Source organism: Rhyacophila brunnea, unplaced genomic scaffold, assembly GCF_057557595.1.
Source record: "Rhyacophila brunnea isolate RB1 unplaced genomic scaffold, BYU_Rbru_1.0 scaffold_1, whole genome shotgun sequence".
Lineage (NCBI taxonomy): Eukaryota > Metazoa > Arthropoda > Insecta > Trichoptera > Rhyacophilidae > Rhyacophila > Rhyacophila brunnea.
This window is the reverse complement of record NW_028232751.1, coordinates 48,614,507-48,637,546: the sequence shown is the minus strand read 5'-3', so window position 1 is coordinate 48,637,546 and position 23,040 is coordinate 48,614,507. Positions and strand designations below refer to the sequence as shown.

At 30.5% G+C, this 23,040-nt stretch overlaps 1 protein-coding gene across 1 annotated transcript in view; it reads right to left on the bottom strand.

The window, feature by feature from the left end:
* LOC147079884 (protein SCAI) overlaps positions 1 to 14,979 on the bottom strand; it is a 51,304-nt gene extending 36,325 nt beyond the window's left edge. Inside the window, exon 1 of the mRNA XM_085945750.1 lies at positions 14,891 to 14,979. Coding sequence (XP_085801876.1) covers positions 14,891 to 14,979 — 89 coding nt within the window. The remainder of the gene's footprint in view (positions 1 to 14,890) is intronic.
* Between the last annotated feature and the right edge of the window lie 8,061 nt (positions 14,980 to 23,040).

Here is a 23,040-nt window from a genome sequence, read left to right as displayed (position 1 = left end):
TTCTAAAATATTAGATTACTATAAAACCATAAATGCGCTAAATAATTAAAATAATAGTTCTACAATATTTTTCTAAACAATTGTATATTATGTAATTGTTTCCAATTAGACAAGCACAATTTTGCATTTTTATTTTATATAATAATTATAGCCTAGATTTATGTTAATCAAGTAAAGTTTAAATTTCATTTCAACAATGACTAAATCAGAGTTATCTAGTTGTAGTATTGAGGTGACGATATATATGACAAGATTGCAGAATAAAACTGGTATGAAGCACATATGAGCACCTCAATAGTATCTTAAAAAGTGACTAACGATTGTGCCTACAACGAAAAGTGCATTAAAATTAATATGGACCTTTATGCCCAAGCAATTAGGTCTATATTGTATTGCACATTATTAAACATGTTATAAAAGGTGTTCGGTTGCACTTCGTCAAAAAGCACCAAAATCTCAAAACGATGGAGTCCTGATTATGAATTAGTCTAAGTGTATCAAAATATTGCCGGCGGTTTATCACATATGTAAAATTTCCGTAAGGGTCCTTCAAACTTATCAGAGCCTCGGTTCTCTACGCATTACAGTCGTCACTGATAAACGGTAAAATTGAAGAGAGGAAAACGTATAATTAATCAAATATTGTGTAGAAAATTATTTTCTATTTCAACGTGTATTTTTCTCAAAATCTATTTCCAAATGAAGCCAAGGCAAAAAAATAAACAAATAAACTTTTTTTTTAAAAAACGACGAAAAAATATTTATTTGATATAATATATTATTAATTTCCACATGAAATTATCAAATTTCTTAAAATACCATTAATTTAATAATTTAGATTGCTGGAATTTGAAACCAACACTCGAGGTATTTTTTGACCTTTTGAAATCAAGCTTATATTAAAATATATTTTTTTATATAATTGAATTGAATTAATTATACTTACAAAAAAAAATCGAGAATAATTTAAAATAGGCGAAAACTTCTCAGAATACATACTTGAAAAAATCTTTTTTTTTAAATACGACACCCGACGGATTTGCTGAAATACAACACAGTATAACAAGCAGAGTGAGAAAAATATTTTTTTGGTTCCTCAGTTACTTTACTGTACTTTAAGAAACTTGTGTTCATATAGAAAGTTATTTTAAACATTAATTATCAATAATTAATTGTTTTTTGGTAACCGGCATAATGTATATTCCACGATGGCCACGCGGCTTAAGCGTCGGCATAATAATGTCATGGGTCCCAGATTCGAATCCTCTTTCTCGCAAATACACATTATTTTTCAATTTAAAGTCAGGGTCAGGACCTAATAGGTTGAGCAAGTAGCTAACATCCATTTATCGTAAAAATATAAATCTGTTAATACAAACCTCCACTCTTTGGAAGCCCATATGTTATTATTAGGATCGCACATCGTCAAAAAAAAAAAAACAACAGTTATATTATAAAATATAGCTTAAAGATACTGAAAGTCGACATCAGGATAATGAGTACATAACGATCAATACTTACGTAAGTTCGATATAGTTTAGTACCGTGTATTAAAATCGTTATCATAATAATTGGTATTTTCTTATTACATTGTATAACAATATGTTTATTTTTATATGGCAAAAAATATTATTTTATATCAATCATTAAAATTTTAATAAAAACTTAAAATAAATGTATCAAACAAAACCAGTCGATATTTATTTTAATGGTTTACTTTACTTTTAGATATTTTAATACATTTTTATGTAAATACATCGAAAATTTCTAATCCAAATTAGCTACTAACTGATAGCGACAGGCAAAATATTGAGTATCGACAGCTTTAAATATCCGGAAGCAAACTTAACGGGAAATGCCGCTTTGTAAAGAGAGCTTGCTAACCGAATAAGAATGGCTGAAGCCACATTCAACTCGATGCGGAGTGCCTGGGACTCACGACTGTACTCAGTTAAAACCAAATCCCGCCTATTTGACGTTTGAATTCTGACGGTGACGATTTTCGACAATATATGTTTGCGGCGGATACTGGGTGTGTACGGTATGACTTTAGGAGTAAGGAGCAGATACGCGAATTGACTAAGCAGCTCCTCATTACACAAACAGTGAACACCCTGGACTCTGCTGATGCCTCAAGAGAATTTCAACCAGGCTTATCAAGTAAACCGGATTCCGGCGTCTTGCCTACAGAGTCTATTCCACGGACCTACGGGATTTTAGCATGGCCTGGGAAGACACAAGAAGATTGGCGAGATACAGAAATTCTTGAAGGCGCCGTGCGGTGTCCATATGTCTCCAACTGAGAGGCGGACATGGCCAAAGAAGAATGAATATAATATATCGTATTTTATAATATTGAGTTTTCTATATCTATTCATTTATAATAATTGTTTTTAAACAAACCCGAAACAAAAACTAAGGTACTGACGTGCAGTGACATTCAAATATTTAACTTATTTTTGTCAACAATCTCGATATACAAAATTTAATAAAATATATTTTATAGGTTATTTATTAATCATAATATCACATATACCAGCGCATCTATTATATTCACAGTACTACTATCGGCCGCTATCGGCGGTTAACGAGTGTAGTTTATCATATGTTTGTATTGAGGTATTATAATTGTTACAATAAAATAGAATAGTATCTAAACAGTCAAAACTGTCTATCACGCTCTAAAATTAAAACATTGCACTTATTGTAACGATTACAACTAACTTATTGTAATTGTTACAATAAGTGCTAACACTTCGATACGAAAATATGAAAAACTACACTCGATAGCTGCCTATAGCGGCCCACAGCAGTCTCGTGTATAGAGTAGATGCACAGGGGTGTCAACTAATTTTTGCATAAGATCTACTTAGGAGAAGAAAAATCCTCCACGATCTACTTTTTTTCTGAAATTAAGGCTAAGAAAATTAAATCAAGCTAACTAATAGACTGGATACATCGATAATAGAAAATGTATAATAAATAAAATATCTATTATAATATATACTTCCAAATTATGAATAAATAAATAAAATATTTTGGCGATCGACGTTTTTGACACCCATGACCTATACAAAGTGAAATGGTCAAATTTCCGATGTATTTTTTTGTAATTGGCACTAATTCAATAATCAGTAAAAAATGATTTTAATAATAATGATTGTTCGCCAAAAAATAAACGTCAATATTATAAAAAGGTCGTATTATAATAACTTGTTTAAAGGATTTTAATATACATTACAAACGTTGAATATTATTTATTACTAAAAAAAATTGTTAATGTTAAAAAATAATTTTTAAAATGTAAATATTATACGTATACACCCACGATGGTTGCGCGACTTAAGCGTCGGCATATAACGTCGTGGGTCCCAGGTTCAAATCCTGGGTCTGGCAAGTACACATATTGTTTTTCAATTGTGTATGAGTCAGAGTATGGACCTAATAGGTTGAACAAGTGGCTGACATCCATTTCTCATAAAAACAAATGTTAATACAAACCTTCACCCTGTGTAGGCCCATATGATCTTATTAGGATCAGACATGGTCGGAAAAAATGATATTGGTTCTAATATTACTAATCGAAAATAATACGTTTTATGTATCATCGTAGTCAGTATTTTTTCACAAAGGCGATGCCATTTTGAATTGAGACTTTTTACGGTACAGTTTGTCAAAGGTTTAATTTAAACTAGCTACATAGCTAGTATGCTATATACCCAATATGTAATACAAAGGGAAAAATCTGTGTACGGGATTTTAACATCATAGATTCATTTCCAATAGGAGGGTATTTTTAGAAAAAATAACCGTCACCTGTTCCGAATACACTTTTCATTTTGATGCTAGACTCGTGTGATACAACAGTACAAAGTAACATGTCATACACCAACTGTATAGTAGTTTCCGTATTTAACGATGATGGATACTGGTTCCGAGTTGAAGAGTCCATTATAAACCGAACATAAAAAAACTATTAAAATATTCTCAACATTATGGCAAAAATATGATTCAAAAGAGATTTTTGTAATAATAAAAACTTAAAAAAAAATCTTTGTAGGTTTACTTTGGGGTCTATTCTGCCCTTCCAAGGAAGTAACCCGCAAAAAAAAGCTGAAATTGAGTTATGAATGCCATCCGTTAGGTAATTTTGAAAGCTGTATATTCACGTTAAAATCAGTATTATCACTAAAATACCGTTAAAATCCTTAATGAAAAAATGGACACCAGGTAAAATAATACTATTTATTGCAGTTACTGCTTGTTTATTATTATTTTGTTTATATTTTAACGTTGTACCTACTAATAAAAAATATCACCGTTTTTTATTAATTCGCAGTACTAAAATTGAAAGATTCGAAAGTGTGTGAGAGCCAGTTACTGTTTTTTTTCCTTGAAAGGGCAGTATTAGATGCATGTAAAACTTTTTATTGGATTGATTTTGAATGTTAATTTTAAATATTTGTAATGTTCGAAGAGAGAGAGAGAGAGAGCTCGGCATGTAGATTCGGCCATATTATACTTGAATGGTCAGTAGCGCTAGACTATTAGGAAACATTTAATCATTACGGGATTTTGTGCACATGTCAATAATATCTCAACGAAAGCAATGTGACTAAATTTTTTTTTCCGACCATGTCCGATCCTAATATGATCATATGGGCCTCCACAGAGTAAAGGTTTGTGCGACTAAAAAATTCCAAGATAAAAAGATCTTTTCATATACAACGTTTTTAAATTTTCTGTTGAATTATTATGCTCAATACAATCAAACTTGTACTTAAAATGAAGCAAATAAAAAACAAACAAACAAACAAACAAATATATAGAATATTGAAATGTCATTTTGACAAAATAGCTTATCGGGAAGTTAGTTAAAAATCTTCAATCGTCCAACACAAATCTTGGACAAACAAGAAAAAATTTGTACTGGACACACAAGAAAAATTCGTTTTTAAAATTAGTTAAAAATCGATTGCCAGATTTGTACTGGACACACAACCACCGGACAAACAAGAATATGAGCTAATACAAATATTTTAATAAAAAATGATACAATTGTAAATTATGCATTAATTATATTTTTATATTAATATCGTAATATCGCAGAAGAAAAAATTAGAATAAAAGTGTATTTAATGAATATACAATACAAATCTAAATATGACATGTATTTTTTCTCCGTGGAATTTGAACTCGCAACATATGAATCACGAAGCGAATATCTCTAATCTGTCTCACCGCGGGCGAATTACATAGATGAGTCAGTTTCAATTTTGATGAATGTGCGCTTTTCTGTGATGGGGTTGTAGGAATGTGGTGAATAATCAAAAAAAAAAAATACTACTTAAATAATATAAAATGATTTCGATCTAACCGTTTTCTCTCACTGTGCTAAAAAAATCTGTTACATCATGTACAGTCACATTGCGTTACCGTACTAGTTTCGATATTTTAATATTTAAACATTCCGCTACAGACGATTCCGCTTAATTGGGGCAGTCGTTTCTCAAGAAACGGAAAACAAACCAAGGCACTAACATTAATTAATATCGCTTAAACGGGACAGCAAATACGATGAACAGTGGAAAAATATAAAAATTTCTACCTTTTTTGAGAATTTTTGTGTAAGGTGCATTGGGGTAATTCCGAATATGGGTATATTCCGAAAGTTCAAAAATTCTACCAATCGAAGCGATATTTTCCTATTGGCAACATTTAGTCTAGACACCATGTTCATTGTGCTCGCCTCGTCAGTCGTCGCTAGTCGCTAGTGTCAACAATGCGTGCATACCATCAAGTTTTTTCGGAGAAGTGTTTTTCGCGCCATTTTTGCTGATTCGCAATTACCCCAACTTACATATCTCGGAATTCTGGTAAGTTATTTGAATAAGTGATTGCTTTTACGATAGATTATCGTTTTTTACGAATTTGTGGGAGGAACACAACGTCCTAGCTGTGTTTTTAATTTTTTTTCGGAAATACCCCTTTGGGGTTATTCCGATATATATTCATTCCGCAATAGCCCACTTAACTTTTCCATAGTAATTGGCAGTGATTCTCAATCTGTAAAGAAACTAAAATTATATCTAATTTAGATGTACATAATATACTTAATTAAATTAATATTAAAGTAAGTAAATTTAGTGTCGTCCTAATAAGAAGCTATCGCACATCCTATTATAATCTGGGTAAGTGCGGTAACGCCAGCCTTCACTTAACGTTATAACTAGTGTATCCGACATCATGAGCGAATATAGCGATTCTGATAGTATAGATTATCTTGATTTTGAAGTATTGATGGATAAATACTCTGAAGATGATTTTAAAATATACAAGGAAGAACCAAGGTCACAAAAAAACAAAAGATGTGAAATATGGTGAAAGTTTAACTGACGAAAAGATACTCGCCAACAACGATTCAAATTCTCTCTGTACTAAGAGTAAAGTGTTGGCAAAAAAAGTAAAGGTAAAGAAAATCAAGCGGATAAAACAGACAAAAAAAACGAAGAGAAAAGACACATTGAAAGAGATGACAAAGACAACGTTGATGTTTTTATAAAAGGAAAAAATATAACAACTAGAGAAGACTCAAAAGAAAAAGACAAAGATGAACAACTGCTACTAAAACTGAAAAATAAAGATATAGTATACAAAACTCAAGAAAAAGACCCTCAAGAAGAAGGAGGAAAATTACAAATTAAATGATTCAGTGCTTGTCAGATATTCAATCAGAAAAAATGGAGGTACTATATTGGGTTCATAGAAGAAATAATAAAACATGAGGAAACATACTTCACCATCAACTTCTTAAAAATTATGAGACCACAGCAGCAGCTAACCTTTATTACGACCATAAGAAAAGATAGTGACAACTTTCCAGAGTAATTAATAGTGAAGAAGATAGATATACAAAAAAAGTGCTGATGAAAAAGAATATTACTTATGTAATGATTTGCTATGCAAAAAGCAGTAAGTAAACAAAAGATATCTTTATAAAAAATATTGTTCTATCAAGGTAGGCAAATAAGAATGTAGACTCAAATAATTTAAAAAAAATATCACTTTCTTTGATTTTCCTCGTCTTTATTTTATTGATTTAAGGTGTTAGGTACTTGTGTCATATTGGGATATTTTTTCTCATTATTTGTCACCGGTGGGAACAAAACTGGTAGTGACAACCGGGAATAAACCTGCTCTGCTCCATGCCGTTCCACAATCCCTATAATCCTATGTACTTAACTGAAATGTTGAGAACCACTATCTTTTTTTGGGGTAATTCCGAACTAATAGTATCAAAAGTTAGGGATTATGGAAACTATTAACAAAATTGATGATATTTTGTGTAAGAAGTAATTACGGTCGAAAAAAAAAGGTAAACCTTTGGTCAAAGTGCAATAAAATCAACTTTTGAATAATTTCGGAATTACCCCAAGATATTTCGTAATTTCCCCAATGCCAAAAAAAAAATGACTGAATTTTTCAAATTCTCAATTTAAAGAACCCAACTATATATTCAAGAATCTAATATATATTAATCATACATCTTTTCTTTAAGTACACAGAGGTAAAACAATAATGGCAGTAAATATAAAACACTTTGAATAATTAACCGAAATATATAACCTCTAGTCATCTCATAGAAATTCTTATCGGAATTACCCCAATGCACCTTATATAACATTTACAATGCTGATTACAATGCCACATTACAATGACAATGAAGACTATGTAAATACACTTGACGCATTTTGAAGAATTCAACTGAATGTACATGCTTATAATTTTATTTTAGAATCTATTATTATTCTGGGTATTGTATATAAATCATATTTTTTAAAGAAAAACATTCATTGTTTAATTTCATGTGGCTCAAGATGTGAGATCAAAAGAGGCTGAGTGTGACCGACTGGAGAGGTGGAGCTCGAGATAGAGATTCTCACGGAGGACGGTTGTGTAGTCTGCCACGGACCCGAATGAATTGTGGCTCAAGTTTCGGTATATACGTACATATATATTTGCTTATATGGTATCTGACTTCTTAAACAGTCGATATTGTTTTTACATGATTGTTTGGCGAGCGCCTCAAATTAAATATAAAGATATGCAAATTATAACATCATAATAATTACATACAAGGGTCCATGTAATGTAACCCGATGTTAGAACTACTTGTTTTAACTCTTTATACAAAGCAATAAGTTGCACGTTTGAGTCCTCTTTGGTGCATGAATATGTAGGTATGTGATGGTGAGGTAAAAACTGCTCATAATTGATTATTTAGTTATTGGATATAAAGCCCATCTAAAAATGTACGAAATGATATTTAAATTCATATTATTATTAGGATCTTTATGTTGTCTTCTATAATAATTTGAGAACGTGCCTCATGTAACAGAAACAGATTGTTCCCTTATACATTTGGTGCATTTGACTGCAAACCAGCTAACTCCATTAAATTTGAACAAATTGTTCTGGAACTTTTTTATTTACAAATAAGCTGCACTACAAATAATTATTACTTTATTTTAGTTTTTCATTTATATATAAAGAAAATTTAAACAAAGAGCGGAGTTGTTCCATTTACGATATTAGAAACTTCTTACCAGCAGTTGGCTGTTTAGTATGAAAAACGAAAATGCATTTATTTATAGATTTAGGAGTTTGAAATTTCGTGTGAGGATAGAAAAAATGCTTTGAAACAAAATTCTATCAAAATCTCATTTCAATCTCATCAATAGTTGGTTTGAAGATTCAACAGTCGTATGTAAAAATAGTAATTAATAATTAATGAAATCATCCAAATAGTTAAAATCTTTTCTTCTTCTAGATCTTTTTCATACTTTGCAAAATGTTTCTCATTAATTTTAGGAACTGCCACAAATATAATATGCACTTATAGTTTTATTATTAACTATCATTATTCACTTAATTATATTAATATAATAATTAGTAATATTTTATTTATTAAATTTCATGTGAAAGCTGTAAAATTGCGATATGTACATAATTAATATAATAATTCGATGTTCATATTTATTTTTCGTTGTTTGTGTGAATTGTATCAAACTCGTATGTATAATAATAATAGGTAAATAAATTTTATCTGCCGTCAAAATGAATTGTGTTGAGTGCATGTTTACTATTTATATTGGCATTATGAAAATGTTTATAAGTTGCAACCGCATTGATGAAGCTGTTTACTTTAATGCCAGTGAAATTGAATTTGATCGATGATTGCTTACAAATGTTAATGCAGTGGATTAAGCAAGCCATGGTTGAAATATTTTACATTATTTGAAATGCTAATTGGTAATGAAAAAGCAGAGTGTTTTGCATTACAGATTAAAATCAGTAATTACTGAAATATTCATGACAGTTTTTCGGGGATAATTAAAATAACACATTAATAATAACATTAATAATAACGTTAATAATAAAATTAATAACATAAAATATTATTCCACATTTCAGATAAATATATAAGTATTGATTTATAACAATATAAAATAATTGGGTTTTTTACATTTCACGTGATTAAAATTTTTTTTGGATTATTTATAATAAGACATGAATAGATCCGAAAAATCTGGAAATTTGATAAAGTGGTCAAATAAAGAAGACATATTAAAAAACACACATTGAAAAGATGAGCGAAACTACAGTCATATATTATACGTAATTTAAAAATACCTCATAAAAATATATAACCACTAGAAATCTTAAAAAAAAATATATGACGCCCATCGGGACTCGAATCAGCTTTAAATGGATTCGCGCCAATTTGATGGTTATATATTTCTTTGAGGTGTATTCAATAAAAAAATGTAACATTCTTAAATTTGTTGATTTATTCGTTGAATACAACAAAAATAGTTTATTAAATTATTAGCAATTGCAAGTGCTGTAAGTAAAGTAATGTAAGAAAAATTTGAAGAGATCCAGTCACCGGTTATTAATTAAGGTAATTGATATTTTGATTTAAAATAAATAAGCTGACTGCCAAAATTAAACGGAATTTGTGAAGCTCTTCAAAAATGTAAAAACTTACACATAGCATAGTTGGTAGGGCAAATTGGCGCGAATCCAATGAGTGCGAATACGCGTCACGCTTGGGGTCGTATTATTTTCTTATTATATTTCTCTGATTTTTTTAAAATTGTGTATGTTCAATACAGAATGTTACATTTTCAAATCTTGTAATTTATTCTTTGAATGAAAAAAGTATAGTTTATAGTCATATAGTTAGATTGAGATGCACAGAAGCCTTACTGCCTGTCGGATTAACGGAATACTTCGAAAAATATGAAAACAATACTCGCGTAAATCTGAGAAAAACAGACGTCATGACGGTCAATCAGAAACAAAAAAAAAAAATTGAATGTTCTTATTTCATATCAAAGTATTTACAATGAATAATAATTATCAGCGATCGTTAAAATTCAAAAGGATAAATAGATCATATTTATTTTCTGTAATAATATAACATAACCTAACTTACTAATATAATATAATATACTAACTACATGAACCGTGTGACAAATAAAAAATCTCTAATACACTTCGTATATGAATACTATGAATAGTAAACCAATAATACATACTATGAATGTTTAATTTAAGTATTTTTGAAGTTATAGTTCTTAAGGCGCGTTTGGAAAATCAGATCAGAGTGTATTTTTGGCGTGTGACATGTAACACATAATTTATTTTTTCACACGAAAAACATCGCACTCGATTGGATTCGAACCACGATTGTTCGGTTATCAGCCGAACGCACTACATTTACGCCACAGTATGATAATGCAATCGTGACGATTATACAGTTTAATATTATAGTTCAGAATTGTTCCGTTGCATAGGCACCGAATTTATTGTACAGTATAATATTATTGTTTAGAATTATTCCGTTGCCTAGGCAGCGAATTTATTATTGTCGGCCATTTACAATTCCTTACGTAAACAAACTGTTAAACGTCATAGTGGCAGTTGTTACTTCAAAAATAAAAAAACGATAGATAATTATATAATTTAGTAATATAAGTTAAGGTGTATAGAAATAAACCAACGGCGTTCCAATAAGCGGTCCTTTTCCTTGAGTGTGTAATTTAACAAGATAATTAAGAGCTAGTCGAAGAATCTAGGTTATCACAAGTTTTGTTTTTATTTTGTTACGCTAAAGAAGTATAACTTCTGACACGCGTACATAAGTACACACAACGATTTTTTTTTATTCAACTCTTTTTTTTTGTAAATAAACTTCTGCGCGATTAGTGCTAGACTGCTCTGCTAAGTAAAAAGATAGTGTTTTTGGTTTAAGGTTTTGGTTAAAGATAGCGCCTTAAGATGCCGAAAGGCAAAACCCGGGTCACAAAAAACGACTCAAATGGAATAGTACAAAACTTAAATCCATTAGAATTCAACATATAAATGTTTAATTGTTTTATTATTGTAGCTACCAATTATGAGGTTTTAAGACGAGTCATTGAGTTAGTAAATTAGTAAACTAATATCTACACACCTTCCTTAATATACCTTTCCATACTATGAGTTACTTTAACTCATAATTCAGGGAAAGATAGAAGGACATTGAAGCGTATATAGACAGAGATTTCCCTGGCTATGCAACCTGCGTCAGTGGCTTGATGATAGAGACGTTGGGATCTGATACGAAAGACACAGGATAGAGATAATTATTGTACCTTGCTCGCACACCTTCAATAGAAGATGACATCAAGACAATACAAAATATATACTCGATATATACTATACATAATAATATATCAGTGGCGAAGGGTGGAGGCTGTTAATATTCCACATACATAGTGAACACTAAAGTTTGTCAGTCATACTTATTTGTTGTCGTTGAACTAAGAATACAGTTTGCAGCTGGTTCATTTTTAAGATTCAATTAAAACCTGCCTAACCAAACCATAATAGTTTAAGTATACTATGAAGGATCTGACAAAAATAGTGCACACTTTTTTAGTCATAATTATTTGTTTTCGTTGAATTAAGTATATGTAGATGGGTATATAATAGTATTTATTACGTATAGTATTGGTTAGTTTTTTTAAAATTCAATTAAATCCTGCCTAACCTAACCATAATCAATAAAAATATTTTTCTATCTATAGAATAGATAAAATTATGTATAGTTTAATGGCATAACTTTAGATATTTTATAGATGAACGAATATTTTTTTATTGCTTGGATTAGGCAGGATTTAATTGAATTTCAAAAACTGACAAACACTATCTTCACATTGTAGTCTTAGTTCAATGAAAACAAATACGTTTGACTGACAATGTTTAACCCATAGCTTACGGGCCGCACAAAATTGTGTTTTTGCTAATTACTTTTCAAATGAAAATAAACACGTTAATTACAAAATTAATTAAAAGGGCCCGTAAGCATATATTATGTCAGATCTTAACAGCTTATTTCTACCCTTAGCCATCGCCACTGATATGTGTATATATATATATATATATTTTTTTTGACCATGTCCGATCCTAATAAGATCATATGGACCTCCACAGAGTGGAGGTCTGTATTAACAGATTTTGTTTTTACAAGAAATGGATGTCAGCCACTTGCTCAACCTAGTAGGTCCATACTCTGACTCAAACACAAATTTAAAAACAATATGTGTATTTGCCAGACCCAGGATTCGAATCTAGGACTCACGTCGCCATAGACCGATGCTTAAGCCACGCGGCTATCGTGGGTGTTAATTATTATATAATAAAAATTGTCTAAATTTGGATTAGAAATGAATTAAAATTATATGTAATTGAATTAGTATATTTATAGTAAAGAAATGGTTTATATATTTTTTATAGTGAGGTTACACTATACAATTATTAACTACAGTGAATCGAATCATATATACATAATTTGAAAACCCTTAAATATGTACTTACATATCAGAAAAAATCTTTCACAAAATACGATACCGGGCTGTTAAGTAACGAAACAACATAGTTTATCAAATTATAAATATTAGATATCCGTGATGGACGAGTGGTAATGTGTCAAATCCAACGTGTGATTAGATTCAGATTGGATCCATATTTTTAATTAAGTACAAGTTTATTAATGAAGAAATTCAATAATAAAAATGTACAATAAATAATTTCATCCTTTAATCAATATTTAAACATAACAATGTAAAAATATTTAAGCTAACTGCATTTTATGAAGTGCATTTGGGCGCCTGAATTGTATCTATAAAATTGTTTCACCAATGTGTGCTACAAATGCTCACGTATGCGAGTGAAACATGGACTCTTAATGTAAGAAAAATCCAAAAATTACGAATAGCGCAACGTGGCTCGGGAAGGTGCATGTTGTGCACAACGTGGAGAGACCATAAATTAAACCAATGGATACAGAAGCAAGCAAAAGTATGGGATGTAATAGAGGTCGCTAAGTAGATGAAAGTGCACGACAAATGCTGTCATAGAGTGGTACCCATGGGATGCAGTAAAATTCGAACTTAGAAAGTTCGATGGTTTTATGTGGCAGTGAAGAACTAGGGGAGCTACGAGGAAGTGTACATCCAGCAACGGATAGACCGGCTAATGATGCATATCAGATTTATTATCAAATCAGAATTTATGTCTATTTCTATTTGTGTATTTATTTTTTTAAATCACTGTAAAAATATTTCATATTTCCGGTACGTTCCGGTATATTATTTGTGCGTGTAGACTAAAATTTGTGTAGGTGTGTATATAGAATTGTCAGTGTAAAATGATACTATCTAGATATATTATAATATAATACATAATATACAATTACATGTTTATATAGTATAATGAATACAAGTGAGCATTAAGGATGAAATTAATTATCTGCCGATGCTAACTACACCGTTCAACACATATTGGTGAGCATTTCATTAACTATGAAAGTTTTCATTTCAATAAAAAATTATAACCACTTGACAATTAAAAACGCATTAAAAATCAATAAAGAAGGCAGCATACAGATATTTTATAGTATACAATCTATGTGGAATAAAATTAATTAAAATTTAATACCGTTATATGGTTAGATTTTTTAAATGTTACTACTTATTTACTTACTGGCAATTCTTCATGGAAAAGGATTGTATTAATTAAAATATAATACTTACCTATTTCACGTATTTTAATAATGATAAGTACATCAGTTTCAATTACGACAATGTAACATCTGTTTGTATAGGTACTGTAATTATGAATTCTTAATAACTCTAATTTAGATATAATTATAGACACTTATGTTATATTATAGCCTGTAATATAATATATCTACTATTTATATAAATAAATGTATTCGGTGAAAGTAACTAGAGAATTTTATTTGAATTATGCATTAAATTAATGTTCACGTATTTGGTAAATATTTTTTATCTATAAATTTTTTATATATATAATATATGTATATATATATAGTTTAATTATTAAAGAATGATTTTTTGTATAAGTCGAGAATTTATTATTATAGTGGATATATATAAAGGTATTATATGATATATTGTAATTTCCATATCTCATAGAAATAGTACAAAACTTAAATCAATTAGAATTTAAATTCAAATTCCATCAAGTACCTGGTCGATAGTAGATATTAATATAATATATTTTAATTTAACAAAAAACCATGTAATTAAAATTAAGAGTTATTTTATCTGACAATATAAAATAATAGTGTTTTGTGGTATGTACTTAAATTTATATTTTTTTGTTTTAATCAGAGTTAAGTAAAGTTTATCATAAACAATTTATCAAAATCATCTGTCAAATTTAATATTCGATTTTTGAAATATTCGTGGAACGCTAGTGACAAAATGAAACCGTGCTTAGTGTAATGTATAAATTAAATTAAATGCATATTTACCTTAAACCGTTGAATAGCTGCTTCGATTTCTCGAGTAGATGACAAAATTCAATGACAATTTTTCTTTCGTGTTCCTCCATTCCCGCCATTGGAAGGGGATCCGCAACCATTAATCAGCACAAGACTGCTATCGTACAAACATACGGAAACACTAGTTCTGAAACAAATTTTATTTGATTAGCTATGACAAAAAAAGTATTTACTACTAACGTTGTTACACCGGAGGTGAAGGGTGTAATACACTGTGATTGGCATAGCTTCATTGAGTAAAAATCACAACTAGTCTGATAGTATGGGCGGTAATTACAAAAATGGGTGCCGCGTGTGTCAATATAAGGGGTAGGATAGTAAGCGATATAAAAGAACGCATTGTAACACTCACCCTTTATGTAGCCTACCGATATTACTCCAAAATATCGTCATTATTATTTTCACACTCCTATTGCAGTCAGCGTTGTGTTTGGCTCGGGGTTTAAATGAATATTGTCCACGCGAAACTGTCTGCGGATCATGGTTAATCACTAGGAACTGTTCAATGGTGGATTGACGTTTGGTTATAGATAGAAGGAATGGACGTTAGTGGTTTGAGCGACAAGAATTACGAGGCAACATGGCGCATGACAGGCGAGTGGTGCGGCGCAAGGCAGCTGTTCAATGAATGACGTCACACACCCGACCGAAGCGCTTTTCCCCTCCGACGGCGCGAGAGAGAGGGATGACTCGCCGTGCTTCTCGCCCTGTGACATAATAGAGGGAAAACACCACGATTACAGTATGCACACATCGACGCTGGAAATTTAAATCGCCGCAAGGAGCCAACTGACTGTTTCTTGGTTATGTCCAATTATTTTACCTTAAAAGAAACAGTACACAACATTCAGAATGTAACATTCCCTTTTGAATATGTATATTTTTTCGAAACACTGAAACTTATATTTAAAAAAAAAGTAACTAGACTTGAACCTATAACCGTCGCTTTCCAGCCGCTGGTTTACTATTTCATATCTGGATATTTGTACGTATGCAGTTAATCGTATCATAGTTCACCATGAGATGTTGTATGGGAAATAGATTGCGATATGGTATTGAGATCAAATTAATGTATAAATAAAAAACTAAATAAAATACAGGAAAAAATAGAAATAGAAAGTAAATTAGACAAAATCATCTCGTATATTTTATATAAATTCTGGCATATCTGATAATAATGACAGATATTAATAATCGATATCAAATTTATGTTCTTATTGATTCTAATAACGTTGGAACATTACTGTCTGCAGTGCTCCGCGAATAATGCGTATTTTTATCTTTGAAGTAGGACAGCTCACGGTGAACTGTGCTATGGCAAAATGTAATACGTACAATGTAACTTTAGCATTTAATACAAGGAACACAGAAATAATGGAAAGTGGGTTGCCTTGAAATTATGGCTGTATCTATTTTAAATCTCGAGAGTGGGAAATATATTATGATATAGGATAAACCTAAACACGTATATAAGAATATAATGGTATTTCCAATAGTTACGTCTATTTCATAATAATATGAATCGTAATCGCGTAATTGAAATGCGCATTCAAAATTGGTAGTATTTGAGGATACTCGGCGCCCTTTGTGTTTTTTTTTTGCGACTTATGGCCTGAACACCTTTCACATTTATATCTGCACTCAGACGTCACGACAAAATTTTCTATAAAATAACAAAAGATTTTTGGAACTACTAACAGCAAAAGTATTGAAAATAAATCGTTAATTTAAAAATACCAATTAGTGCACGTACTTGAAATCTAAAAGTTAGAGAGATCCTGACGCCACCTAGTATTCGAGATTGGTACCCATTGTCACAACAAAAGATGGATGATGATATTAATAGAATTTAAAATAGCATCCCGGTTATTTATTGTTAGGAAATTTCGTCGTGAAGGGTGAATTCATCGCTCACTTCAACGGTTGGGTATAGTGACCAAAATGCTATGGTTATGCGATCTCGATTCGAGTTTTGTAACGTGCATTTTTTTTCTTCCAATTGATATTATTTTTGATGTATTACAATATACCTACATTTAGCAGTGGCGTGCGTTACGTGGGTACTGTAGATGCAGAAGTTGCCTAGAAATAATTGATACATTTTGTTCTAATGTAGGTATTTGTCGAGAAACTGTATTTTTGAATATACATAATTTGAAAACATCTCATGCATATACAAACTAGAAAAAACCATATTGAAGAAAAAATACGACACCCGACGGGACTCAAACCTGTATCTGCTACTACATCTGTGTATATGATATATTTTCAAATTATGTATATTCAGTGTATAGAATGTTACATTCTCAAGAATAAAAGAAATAGTTTTTTTTAACTGTATTTTATTTCTTCTAAAATGTTTCCCAACCTTTTTATACTTGCAGTGAAAATAGGAATCATATTTCGCGGACCGCTGATGCAAAATAAAAATTATTATTTATACAATATTTTGTTTTTCTTTTTGTTTTTAAATCTTGTATTATAACTAATAGATATACAATTGTGGTTTTGAATATAAAAAATACACACCTACCATGAACATCATTATGTTAACTGAAATAATCAGAAACCGATCTGTAAATAAGTAATTGCTAATGATAGTGCAAAATTACATATTATTTGCTAGATTAATAATTGATAACAATGTTGTTTCAGAGAGACGAAGCACTGTATTGACATCAATTCAGTTTCTTCATTAAGTTTTTATTACTGACAAGTTATATCCAAAACTGAGGCAATGTATATATTTTATGTCTAAATATCAGAGTGCCAGATATTCAATTTTTTTAATGACGATTTACATGAAATTTTTGCCATATGCATTTTAAAATGTGGGACAATACTATTTGCGGACAGGCATAAGTTTTTTGCGGACCAGCGATTAAGAAACACAATCTATATCATTAATATTTTTAGAATAAAATAATGCTGCCACTCGGCAATAACCGAGAACCATTCGGCTGTTCTTCATGATTCAATTAGTACAAAATACTAAATAGATAATATCTTATTATTATGTAGCAAATTTTAACAGAATCCCCATGAGCAAACGTTACCGTACGCCACTGATATTTATATACTTGATTAAGTTTATTATATGAGCGAAAGACGTGTCGTAAAATAATTCTTATTTGTGGTGAATACCAAGTGATTATTTATGTAAGATATTTAAAAAAATAGGTTTTTTAATAAACTAGTCAGAAAATAATATTTATACATACTAATTAATCTTGTATCTATACTATTTTATTACACAACATCAATAATTAGTATTTAAAATGATAATATATTATGTAAAAAAGTTAAGCCTTTTTATATAAATGTAGTCACATTGTACCTCTTCTTTTAGAAGTGTTTTCCATGCCTACAACGTTTAATGATATCCATAGCATATTCATAATGTGTATGGTTTCCATTGTAGGTATTTGATTATTAATAATATTATTAATTATTTTATTATTCTACTTGGGGGGGTAGACAATGCAGCGCCCTAGACAGTGTTGCCAATTCTCGTCGAAAAAAATATTACATTTGAATTAAGAGAATAAGCAATTCGACCTGAAAAAGTAATAAATTTTATTTAAATATTATAAATTATGATATCGATTTTGGAAAAAAAGGCGTTATCCACATAAATCAAAATTTTACAGGCACAAAAACATTTATGTTATGGTTTTAGGTCAAAGTTAAAATTCAAAATAGACATGACCTTGAAGTGTATGATAATTAATTATTTGGTTTTTATATCCGTAATCTAATATTAATTATTAAGTTATGTAATTAAAATTAAAATCAACAAAAATTATGTTTAAGTTCTTTTTCCCACATCAACATTTTTTTTTTAAATTTGCTAGCTAAATTTAGATAATAAATTGGCATTTGAAGTTTACATAATTATTTTGAAACGTTATTATGCAATAAAACTTATCTTGAAAATTTGAGGGTGACGCCCTTTTCCTTTCTTTAGTCGATATCATACTGTATTAGAAATTTAATATTTATGTACCTATATGAAACAGTCAACTAACTGTTGCTGGGTATGTAATTTTGATTCGTAACTGTATATTATTATATATTTTAAAGTTTTCAAATGTAATCCATCATTTTTGCCGTCCTCTATTCAACTGGATGCATTTTTGTAGTAATGTCTAAAAATCAATATTTTAAGAACTGGAAAACAGGGATTGCAATGTTTAATAAATGATTTAGATGAGTAGACGAGTAAAAGGTTTCTAGAATCAAGTTTTGTCACTTATTGAGCGTAAAATAATTTAATATACAATTTTTTTATTTCAACGAATAAGACACACGATTTGAGAATGTAACATTGTATATATTGAATATATATAGGTAATTTGAAAACATCTCATGCATATACATACATAATAGAAAAATACATTTTGTAGAAAAAAATACGGCACCCAACGGGACTTGAACTTGTATCTGCTGCTTATATGCAATTAAGCTACAGGAATTTTATTAAATTACGACGATTTTAACTAGTAGTTGTTACATGAAATGCTTATCGAATTGCGTTATAATATTGGGTATCCGTTTTAGTATTATTAAATTAAGGTAGGTTCTACAAAATGATTTTATCTAGATGTTTTCAAATTATGCATATTTGTAAAATAATTTGCTAATTAAAATTTATTTACTTACACGAAGAGGCTGTTGGAAATTATACGGTTAAGATGTTAACAACATGTCGTCCACCTAAAACTGCACTCATGCAAGTGGAAGATAACAATATCCAAAGTGTTTTGATTGAACAGTTATTGTCCTCACAATTACCATTACCGATAGTAAGATATTTTTCTACTTTGGCAGAACAAAACAACCGATTTCTAAAATAGTTATTAGGAAATCACGAGTCAATCAATTCTAGCAAGGATGTCAAAGTAAAAGTAAGAAAACACTCAATTCCTTCACATTATGTACTGACCGAGTTTCTTTTTATGTCTCAACTGAACTAAAGCGTATTTAAAATGACTCAGTGTACTTCCTTAGTAAATATAATACTAAGTACACACGCACGTTCTTGCTCGATGGTCTTACACTCATTTCAACATGTCTCAACGTGTGTACTATTTGGCTCGATAGTTTTTTGTTCGACATCAAAAAAAATGCGCTATCCGAAAAGATTGAAGGTCCGTAATTCTTGTTCGATGTAATTTGAGTGAGGGAGTGAGGACGAACTGGCAAGGCTCGTGTGGCCTCGCTCTCACTCTTGGTCGAAGTCGTGGCGGTGCGAAGGTGGCCTCACAGCGTCTTGTATCGAGTTACTCGACTGTGTCGTCAACATGCTCGATCGAGCAAAACCGTCGAGCAAGAACAGAGGTAGGTACTAGGCTTTATATATTATTGTCAGGCGTACTTTTTATGACTCTTCTCGATAGTGTTGACCTAGTGTGTCCCCCTTATAACCATATTAGAAACTGGAAACATCTGTTGTTTTTTGTCCTAATGAGCAGAACTAATCTGCTATTGGGAATGCCAATTATTAGTAAAGTAATAACTGTGTTCAACAAAACCGTTTCTGATATTGATATATTCTACATACCTTGAGGATGAGTTTAAGTGGACATTATTTTATAAATTTGTAACAATCATACCACTCAACATTACAAGTATGACACACTTTAGGTAACATGTATGTTTTGTTGTCAAAACAAAATAAAGTGACGAAAACGATCATCAGCATTTACTCAATCATAACCTAGATCAATTGCGTCTATTATGACTGGTTTGATTGCAATAGTTTCTTTTGGAATAAATGGACTGCATTTGTATAAATAGCAAGGACGATCAATAACTCGACACTCCACTCGAGTCCATCACTCGGCGCACTACTCATCTCGAGTCAGTTCATTAATATAGCCAATCACATCAGTATATCCGTACCCGCGATTATAACGTCATTACTCTGTCATTTTTATCATTGTATATATTTATTCTTGTGACGATAAATAAACTCTCTCCTCGAAACATCCAAACAACTACGACATTCTCTCTCCACACCTCATCATCTCCAAAAAAAATCTTAAAATAGGGTATACTTAGCTCATTAGGCGCACTTCCATGTAGGCACTGAATAATATTTGTCTTTCTCTAATACTGTTTCTAATTATTTGTTTTTTCATGTTGTGATCGTCTTAAATTTGTAATTTGTTAATTTCACTATGTGTAAATAAATAAACTTGAATTTGAATAACATCAAAATGGTTTCAATTCAATTCAAATCAAGGAATGTCAATGAATTAATTTAGTATTGAAACTAAAACAAAAACAGAATGCCTAGGCCAAATTATGAGGTAACGAAATTATATCATCCTCAGCTCATTATCTAAAGCAGTGGATTCTAAAATTTATATTACTATGCCCCATATCTATCTGCCATATACGAGATACCTATTTCAAATGTATAAGATTTAACAAACGTATTTTTACACGGAAATTAATACTTGAAGCAATACAGGATTAAATATTAAACGTTTCGTGCTCCCCTTTAACCTACTACGCCCCCCCCCTCAGCTTAGAAACCGCTGATCTAAGAAGCGTGTCTATCCCGCGGCTCAGTTGGCAATTCAGTTCCAATTCCAAAAACTCTGTTATTTTAAAAATTATACATTCGAGAAAAAAACCAGTCGACAAAATTGTGGACGGAATTTACAACATTGGACAGAAGCAGTATTGCCAACCGTACTATAATTATAGTATTTGTACTATAATTTTGGTCCGCGTACTATGTAAGATATAAAACAGGTATAGTATGCCCAAAATACTATAATTTTGAATACCGGAAAAAATATGTAAAAAGTACTAAAATTTCTTATTTCCGTTCGATAAATTGGTGCAAAGTACTAGAATTTCGCAATATAAGAAGATTTGGAGAACTTGAAAAAATACTCAAAAAACGTAAAAAAATCCCTTGACTTTGGTTTAAAATGAAATTTCTTGAATTCTTCGGTAAGTATTTTTAGTCGAAAGAGGTACCGTCATTTTTTTCTGAGAAACAAAAAACATATAAATTTTCAACAGATGACAACGCGTACTATATTTTTCCCCAAATACTATAATTTTGAAGGCTCTGTACTATAATTACACTTTGAAAAGATGGCAACAACACTGGACTGAAGAGCTGATTGTATTGAAGTAATTTTGGTAAGAAGAGCTAAGAAAAAAGTTGTTGACGAACATTTTTTTAGCAGGGCAAAAATACGAGTTCTTTAGGTGCGCCCCAATGGAATTAATTTTTACTTAATGTGGCCCAGTGAAATTAAATGGTTGGATATCCATGAGCCAAGAAAAAATAACTGTACATCAGTATGAATGCATGCCTGCCGAGCTTTTCCGGGCAGTAGTCAATTACCGACTTACCAGGTTGCTGATATAATATGCCCCTGTTTTTTTTTATAACTTTGAGATTAGTAGTTTCAAAGACAGTTATCTTCACGCACTTTTATGTATATGTATCCCTATAGTAGTGGCAAAGGGTGGAGGTAGGCTGTTAAGATCAGACATAAATAGTTGTTTTCATTGAACTAAGAATACAATGTACAGATGGTGTTGGTTAGTTTTTTTTTTTAAATTCAGTTAAACACTGCGAAACCCAAGCCATATTATAGATAATAGTCAAAAAATAATCGTATATTTATAAAATATCTAAAATTATACGATTAATTAATTATATCATACATGGTTTTGGATATTTTATAGATAGAATAATAATTTTTACTTACTATGGTTTGGTTAGGCAGGACTTAATAGATTTAAAAAAAAACTAACCAACACAATGTGTAATATGTATTCTTAATTCAACGAAAACAATTAATAAGTATGAATGAAAAACTATGCATTATTTTGTCAAATAGCCCATAAAATACCACAACTATTATGGTTTGATTTAGGCAAGGTTTAATTGATTTTTAAAAATTAACCAACCGAATCTGTAAATTATTGTAGTCTTTGTTCAATAAAAACAAATGTGAATGACTGACAATATTTAATATGGGCTATTTATGTCGAATCTTAACAACCTACTTTCACCCTTTGCCACTGCTCTATAGGTACCTGATCAATACTAGTAGTGTAGTACCCTTCAAGGGTATTTTATTGCA